Consider the following 8,983-nt stretch of genomic DNA (forward strand, 5'->3'; position numbering starts at 1 on the left):
GGATACAGAGGTAGGGAGCCAAACGTTCAGAGTTTTACACTCATAGAGCTTTCATTCTAAAGCACAGAGGCAGTAAATAAATAAGCACAAAAGTAAGGAGCTGGGATATATCACGTAGTATAAAAAATGACAGAAAATAAAGCTAGAGAGATAGAAAGAGGCTAGGTGGGCTTATTTTAGATTATGTGATCAAGACAGGTTTCTCTGAGACAGGAGTATCTGAGTAGAAGAGAAAGAGCCTGCCAGCAGTGCACAGGAGAGACATCCACACAGGGAGACATCCACACAGGGAGAACGTCAAGTGAGGCAGGAGTGGTTTTGTTGTTTTAAAGACAGCAAGGGGTCTGCTGTGCTTCATGGATGAATGTGTATGTGTGCACATGTGTGCATGTGTAAATACAGCATGTGTGTGGATTTGTATGTGCACTTGTGGATATCTGTACATATCTCTGCTAGAAACAAGGATATCAGCATGGCTGTCCCTGTGAGCCTATTTACCATGGATCAGCAATGAGAATTGCCAAAACGGGTGGCAACTGAAGGAGGATTTGTGCTGTATTCAAGCATAGCCACCTAGCACCAAGCAAGATACCCCTGGGGAATGCTCCTAAAAAGAGATTAGTGTAGCCCTAGGAAGAGTTGTTTATTCATCTGGGGTTGAAGGTCAAAGCAGTGCTGTCCTAGTTTACCAAGTTGATTGGACCCAACATTATGGTGTCCAGCCTCCTTCCATACCCTACCGGAGCCCCAGACTAAAGAGTCAGCTTCCTTATCAAGGCATCTGTCTGCTCTGCAGAAGCCCCGTAAGTCAGTCATTTCTGGTAAATGGAACAGGGGTTCACCCAAGAGTCTGGTGACTTAATTTGACCCTGGAGACCTGGAGGAGGCTTTCTGGAGGTGGGGAGAGGGTGGATGGCAGACAGGAGTCATGTTGGTGGTGCTTCTTTTCCTGCTTGTGCTGAGGCACCTGTGATGTTCCTGACAATTTGCAAATGATACCGTGCCTTTGTTTTCAAAGGCAGCCATGGAGGGTTGAACCCATGGGGCTGAGCTACTGAAGTTTCCTGGGGAATACAAGCTGGAGGGGAGCTTTGAAGGGCAGATGAAACGTTGAGAGAGAAATAGGAAGGGGATTCAAGGAAGAGGGTCTAATTGCCAGTGGCTTAGACTCACAGAACATAGAAAATTCCTTCCAGGAGTTAGAGAGGGATCAAGGTGGTGAGAAATTTCTGAAAAAAATGATCTTGGGGACAAAACTCTCATGCTGTGGGAAGCATACTCAAGTTAATTCTGGACTGGGTGATGTGACCAGTAGATAGCTTGATCTGAGGCCAGAACTTGGACTCGTCCTGCAGGGTAGTGCCTGCATCTGAGTAAAGATAGAGAAGGATGGGACAGCCTAGATATGAGGGCGGAAAGCAGGGAAGGTGGGGCGAGGGGTGCTCCTACAGATACCTGGGTCTTCATTCACTCCCACTCCTCAAGACAGCAGGCACAAGGGAGCTGGCAGGCTGTATCCATTTGCTCTCATGGACACCGGAAGCCTCCTCACAGCCTGCTGGGGTAACCCCAGAGGCCTAGGCCCCGCTGGTTTTGCTCGCTGGGCTCCCTCTGCCTGTTGTTGTATCTCTCTTTGTTAAAGTAAGAATCAAACAATGTCACAGGAAATTTTACTTTCTCATCTCCCCAGTTTAGAGTCATCCATCTCTATATCCCCTGTGCCCATTATGGGTTGTAGGAAAGAGCACATGTTTGGTAAATCTGCATTGGTGAATAACTGAACAAGATGAGTCATCTTCCTTTTCTTTCCCCACACCCAGTTGAGGACCATGTCCCTGTTTCTATCTCTCTCTTTCCTTCTCCTGAGTGTGGTGACAGCATCTTGCTCAGAAAAAGAAGCCTGTGAGAATGTCCAAAAGACCTGCCCTGTGGTTGCCTGCGGTTCCCCAGGCAACAATGGCCTCCCAGGCAGAGATGGGCGTGATGGCACCAAAGGAGAAAAGGGAGAACCAGGTACAGGAGGGGCGGCACCGTCTCTGTGATTCTTCACCTCCCAGAGAAAATGGTCTGGAGGTATGATGGGAGTAATGTCCTATTTAAGCAGGTCATGTTCTCTCAACTACTTGTTATAATTCAAAACTTATATATGGCACTGGCCATGTGGCATCCCAGGCTTCCCTGCAGGTGTTGGAGGCATGTCATTGTCCCAATAGCCCAAGGGAGAGTGTTCTCAGGGCAGGCCATCCCATGGGCCACAGGAGAACCTTTCTTCCCTCGGTCACCTCCATCGTATTGGAAGCAGTGATTTGAGAAGTTTGGCCCAGGAATCAATGTACCCTTTCTCCTGGAAAGGGATTGGACATCAAATGCATGGAGGACAAACAAGAGAACTGATACTGAGTCATGTTTCCTTTGTCTTCCAACAGGCCAAGGGCTCAGAGGCTTGCAGGGCCCTCCTGGAAAAATGGGGCCTCCAGGAATCTCAGGGCTTCCTGGGTTACAAGGAGAAAAGGGACAAAAAGGAGACCCTGGAGAAGGTTCAGGTAAGGAGCTCACCCCAGCAAAGTCTGGGCTCAGTACCCAGCATCCTGGGACCTTGAGTTCTGGGGGAGGTAGGGGTATCCTCTTTCCTGCTGCCTCACTGGAAGATGTCTAATTCTCCTTCTGACCTAGGCTTCTCAAGATTATTTAGAGGTGAAAGGGATTCTTGCCAGTGCCTGAGAATAGACTCCCAAACCTTCATGGCCACTGTCTTACCAGGCCTCCTGGAGAAGCTGAGCCCTGGCTCTCTTTCAGTGGAAACAGTCCAATGTGAGGCTCTGGTCTAAGAGGGAGAAAAAAGGCTCTCATTGTAGGGCTTAAGTATATCTTCACAATAACAATACATGCTTGATATGTCAGTTATCATTTACTGCATAGTAAACCAACCCAAAGCTTAGTGGCTTACAACAGAAGGCATTTATTTAAATCAAAATTCTGCGGGTCAGCAATTTGTGCTAGGCACAGCCAAGTGGTTTTTCTGCTGGTCTCAGCTGGGCTCACTCATGTGTCTGTGGTCAACTGGTGGTCAGTGGTCTCACTCACTTGTCTGACTGCTGTTTGGCTGTCCATCATCTGGAGTGATGAAGGTAATTGGACCATGGGTTTCACATCATCCAGCAGGCTAGCCCAGGCCTGTTCACATGGTGGCAATTACAAGGTTCCCAAGAATTTGAAGAACAGAAGCTGTAAGGCCCCCTGAAGCTCAGAACACTTACAATGTCCTTCTGCCACATTCTATTTGCAGAACAAGTCACCAGGCCAGCCCAGATTCAAGGAGTGGGAAATATGCTTGTTTCTTAATGAGATGAGCTGCAGCATATTGACCATTTTTGCCACCTACTATACCTGGCTAGACTCATGCCTGCCTCCCCCATCACCTTGGGTAACAGGCAACTAACAAAATCTTGGTTTACTATTAAACAGAACAAACTCAGGGAAAAACAAAAACATAACCAAAACAGAACAAAAACCAAACCTCCCCGAAGACAAAAGCTTCCAACATTTTTAATAAATAGTCACCAACCCATAATAATTCCCTGAGAGATTTCTTTTTCACCTTGACAGAGCAATGTATCTGGAAGAAAACAATGCTGTAGTGTTAGGTACTCAGGGAGCATACATGCATGCGTGGTCTGTGGGTGTGAATTATGCATAAAGGGTCTTCTGATACATTCAACAGATTATGATGTTTTGAGCTGGCTGGAAATAGGAGATACTTTTCCTTCTTTTTGCTTCTCTATTTTTCATTTCCTTCACTAAGTATCAATGTTAAAGAAACCATTTTTTTGTTTGTTTGTAAGGATACCCCACCCCCCGAGGTTCACAGTTCTGAGGTGCCTTCTCAACAATGCTCCTTCACTCTGTTTTAATTTTCTAGATTATGATTGTGCCCAGGCTGCTTCAGGAAGAGAAGCTCTGCTATCAGAATTAGACCGCATCAAAAAGTGTAAGCTTTCCTTTTTACTCTTTAGGAAGTTTTAGGTTTGGAAAGGATGAAAGGCAACAAATATTTATTGAATGCATATACTTTTCTAGTATTTGGACTGGGATTTTTCGTACTTGGATCTCATGAAATCCTCACAACAATGCTTTTAGTGGAAATGGAGGAAACGAGAGATCAATTAAATGTCTCAAATGCACAGAGCTAATAAGAGGCAGAGGTAGTTTATGTATTGGTGTCAGTTTGACTCCAAAGACCCTGACCCTGTCCCCTCTGCAATCTGGTCACAGAAAACGGGAACTACGAGCCTTCGTTAGGCTGGTGTCCAGACCCTTCAGTGGGCGTAACCTGTTCCTTCTGTACCCTCCTGGCTTGGGGCAATTGTTCTCAGATATTTTTCTTTAGTCTCCAGTTAATATTGGGGAAGAATTCAGAATTCTAGAGTTCTGATCCAAAAGGACAAGGACATTTGTGCCAGTCTCACGTTCCAGAGTAAGAGTTGCCAAATATTGCATAGGACAATTTCTGTATTGCATACAATAAAAAAATAGATTTTTTTATCTGAAATTCCACTTTAACTGGATGACTGTATTTTGTCTGGCAACCCTACTCTAGAGGTCTCTACCCCAGAGAAGTAGGCTGGGCTTAAAGACAGCCAATATCACTCACTTTTTCACATTTTAGGACTGACTTTCTCTTTGGGCAAAAAGGTTGGGAAGAAGCTTTTCTTGTCTTTTGGTGAAAAGATGACCTTTGAAGGAGTGAAGGCTCTGTGCACCCAGTTCCAGGCCTCTGTGGCCACCCCCAGGAATGCAGCAGAGAACAGCGCCATCCAAAATGTGGCCAAGGAAGAGGCCTTCCTGGGCATGACAGATGAGGACAATGAAAACGAGTTTGTGGATCTGACAGGAACAAGGCTGATGTATCAAAACTGGAATTCGGGCGAGCCCAACAATGCTGGTTCTCAGGAACACTGTGTGGTAATCCGGAAGGACGGCAAGTGGAATGACATTACCTGCTCCTCCTCCTTTATGGCAGTCTGCGAGTTCCCTGCCTGAGGGAGCGTGTCCCTCAGGACGTCCTCCTCCCTTTGCTATACCCCACAGGCCCACACTCTTCTTTGAAAGATAAATCTAAACTGATTTCCCCATACCCAGTGTTGAGCCACTCCTTTGTGCGGATAGGGAACCAGAGAAAATGAAGAGAATGACTTAATTGGTGGCATGTGGAAGTGAGAAGTGACAAGAGGCTAACAGCAGGACAATGAGAGTTTCTAGTTCAACCCCCATCACTAATAATAATCACTAACCACACAACAGCAATACTTAATCACTGTTATCATTAGTAGTAGCAGTGGTAGTAATACTAATAATATACATTTTAATATTTACTATAAGCCAGACCCTAGGAAGTGCCTTACATTAATTATCTCAATTAATTAGGCTATAACACTTTTTTTGGGTAGTGTTAATTTGTTGAGGTATAAAAATAAAATGGTTGTTTGTCTGATTACTCCAAACACCTGTGCTCTGTTGAGTTTTCCTTTCTATTTGAGTAGAGGATACCCTAATGACATCCCAGCCTAATTCCATAGCTTTTCAGCCAATCTCAAGTATTAAGAGGAACTATTTGTAGCTTTCTCCCTAAACAGTATTTTATTTTATTTTTAATGAGCTATTGAAGTACATCAAGAGCATAAATCTCAAGTGAACAGATTAATGAATTCTCACATATGTACACACCATGGAACCACCTTCCAGATCAAGATATAGAACATTTCTAGCATCCTAGAAGCCCTCTCATGACCCTCCTAGCTGAGGCTGCCAAAAGTAATTACTATAATACCTCCATTACCATACATTAACTTTGCCTGTTATAAATGTCATATAAATGGAATCATCCTGTATGTACTCTTTTACATCTTGCTTCTTTCATTTACAGTTAAATATGAGATTCAACCATGTTATGTGTAGCAGTAGTTTCTTCATTTTGATTCTCATGTAAAACAAGTAAGGACCAAGGATCACTGGCAGCCAGCCCCAGAACACCAGTCTTCAGGAAGAAAGAAGCATCACCTTGATGATAGCTTGATTTGGAATTTTTTCCTAACCTCAAAACTATGAGCGAATAAATTCCCTTTGTTTAAGTGGAACTATTGCATGGTATTTGTTTGAACAGCCAAGGAAACTAAAACATATGCCTTTAGGTAAGCCACCATCTTTCTCTAGTGTGGATGGTTCATTGCATGCTTTTAGGGGAATCAAGTTCAGGAAAAAATCATAAGGAAACAATTAGCAGGTCTTCTTACATTGGTGATGGCACATTGACTTCTGGGTTCTAAGGAGTCTGAATAGAGAATAAAGAACTTTAGAAGATATCTATTAGACATAAGGGAAGTTGGGGGGTGGATGGAACTTGATGAAATTTGTTTGCACGAAACATTGGTATTATCAGTTGGAAGTGGAATTTGTACTACATCGTGTCTCAAATCCTTAGATTATGAATTCTCTACAGGTTGAGACCTCTCCCATATGTCATTCATCACCACCACCAAATACATGCATACTCACAAAGAACCCGGACTCCGATACACCAAGATTTACAAAATCTTACCTGAATCGTAGCAGCAGCTCATAAATACTGAATTGGAAGTTCTTATGTTTAGTTCCCAAAATTTAAAATCATATGAGATTCATTTTAGAGAGAGTTAGGAGGTTTAAACCATTTATTTATCCATTCTATTCTTGATGGACACTTAGGTTATTTCCAGTTTTTGGCTATTATGAGTAAAACTGCTATTACTATTTTTGACACATATTTTGGTGATTGCATGCATTCATTTCTCTTGAGTGGGATTGCCAGGTTTTAGAGCATTCATATGTTTATTTTTAATACATATTTCCAAACAGCTCCCCAAAGTTTTATATCAATTTAAACTCCCAGCAGCATTGTGTGAGTTCCAGTTGTTCTATATCCACATAAATTCTTGGCATTGCCAATCCTTTTAATTATAGCCATTCTGGTGATCTACTGGTATTTCTTTGTGTTTTAATTTGCATTTTCCTGATGAGTAATGGTATGAGAACCTTGTCATAGGCTTGTTTTCCATATGTATATCATCTTTTATGAAGTGCTTGTTCAAGGCATTTGCCCAATTCATAATTGGTTGTTTTTCTTTTCCTTATTGATTTGAAGGCGTTTTTAAAGAGTGTATTCTGAATAAGAGTCCTCTATTGAATATATGCAATGTAAATATCTTCTTCACTCTGTGGCTTGCTTTTTCAACTTCTTAGTTGTGTCTTGATACACAATTTTCAAATTTTCAATAAAGTTCAATTTAAAATATTGTTCGTGGTTAATAATTTTGTATAATGTTGAAGAAATCTTTGACTTTTCCAAAGTCATGATAATATTTTCCTGTTTTTTTCTAAAAGAAATTTTATTTTAGGTCTATAGATCTATAATCCATTTAGAATTGTTTTTTCTACATATTCTAAGGTAGAAGAGAAGGGTTATTATTTTTTCCCACATAAATATTCACTGAACCCAGCACCATTTATTGAAGGAACCATTTTTCCCACACAAGCATGCAAGAGTGCTTTGTCATAAATGAAGTGTCTCTGCACATGTGGACTTGTTTCTGGAGTCTCTTTTCTGTTCCTTTAGTCTATCCTTCCACTAATACCATATTGTCTTAATTACTGTATAGTAAATCTTAATATGTGGTAGCATAAAGCCTCTAACTTTGTTCTTCTTCAGAAGTGTTTAGGTCCTTTGTATTTCAATATAAATTTCATAATTGGCTGGTTAGTTTTCATTAAACATTCTTTTTTAAATCAATCAGTGGCTCTGGACATTCCTCAAGATGTCCACATCCTAATCCTCATGACCTGTGAATACTTTACTTTACATGGCAAAAGGGACTTTGCATATGTGATTAAGTTAAGGATTTCTGAGACAGGGAGATTATCCTGGATTATTCTGCAGGGCCCAAAGTCATCACAAGAGTTCTTATAAAATTGAGGTAAGAAGGTCAAAGGCAGTGTTAGAAGTGATGACAGAAGCAAGAGGTTGGCATGATGCAAGGAAGGGGTCATGAGGCAAGGAATGCAGGTGGCATGGAGAAGTTGAAAAAGGCAAGGAAACAGCTTCACCCCAAAAGCCTCCAGGAGGAATGCAACCCTAACAAAAACTAGATTTTAGACTTCTGACCTCCATAACTATCAGATAATAAATTTCTGTTGTTTTAAGCCACTAAATTTATGGTAATTTGTTGCAGCAAAAAATAGGAAACTGAAACAAGGAAGAATTACATCTGAACAATATTGAGTCTTCATACTTATCTCTTAGCAATGTTTTGTAGTTTTCAGTGCAGCAGTCTTAAATACTAAGTATGTTTATTTTTAGGTGTTTGATTATTTTTTATGCTATTATAAATGTGTGCGCTTTTAGATTTTCTAATTTTATTGCTTGGTTATGGAACTCTTACTCAGTAATCTTTCTAGAGCAACCTTAATATATTTTTAGATATTTTGGATTTTCTATCTATAATTCTATTATCTATGAATAGTGATCACTTTACTCTTTTTTTCAATCTTTACACTATTTATGTATGTATATATGTGTGTATGTATTTATGTATTTGGCTTTATTTTACCAGCTATGATATCCAGTGCTGATTGAATAGGATACTGATGGTTCATATTTTCTCTTGTTCTCCAAATCAGGGAGAAATATTTCATATTTTATCATTACACATGATATTGTAGGCCTATCAGAAAAGGAAGTTTTTATTCTATTCTAAGTTAGCTGAGTTTTTTAAATGAAGAGGTGTTAAAAATTATCAAATGTGTTTTCTTTAATGAGAAGATCATATGGTTTTTCTTAGGTTTTGGTGTCAAGCATCAGAAAATGAGGTGTGAAGTGTTCTAACTCCCTGTATTCTCTGAGATAAGTTGTGTAAAATTACTCCTTAATGTTAGATAAATACACCCATGAAGC

At 40.9% G+C, this 8,983-nt stretch overlaps 1 protein-coding gene across 1 annotated transcript; it reads left to right on the top strand.

The window, feature by feature from the left end:
• Window positions 1-691: 691 nt before the first annotated feature.
• On the top strand, window positions 692-7,327 carry MBL2 (mannose binding lectin 2). The gene is given in 4 exon segments (XM_037804621.1): window positions 692-803; window positions 2,427-2,543; window positions 3,920-3,988; window positions 4,667-7,327. Coding segments are annotated over 3 exon segments (522 nt in total). The 5' UTR covers window positions 692-803; window positions 2,427-2,464; the 3' UTR covers window positions 5,041-7,327.
• Window positions 7,328-8,983: the final 1,656 nt, after the last annotated feature.

This window comes from Choloepus didactylus, chromosome 15, assembly GCF_015220235.1.
Source record: "Choloepus didactylus isolate mChoDid1 chromosome 15, mChoDid1.pri, whole genome shotgun sequence".
Taxonomy (NCBI): domain Eukaryota; kingdom Metazoa; phylum Chordata; class Mammalia; order Pilosa; family Megalonychidae; genus Choloepus; species Choloepus didactylus.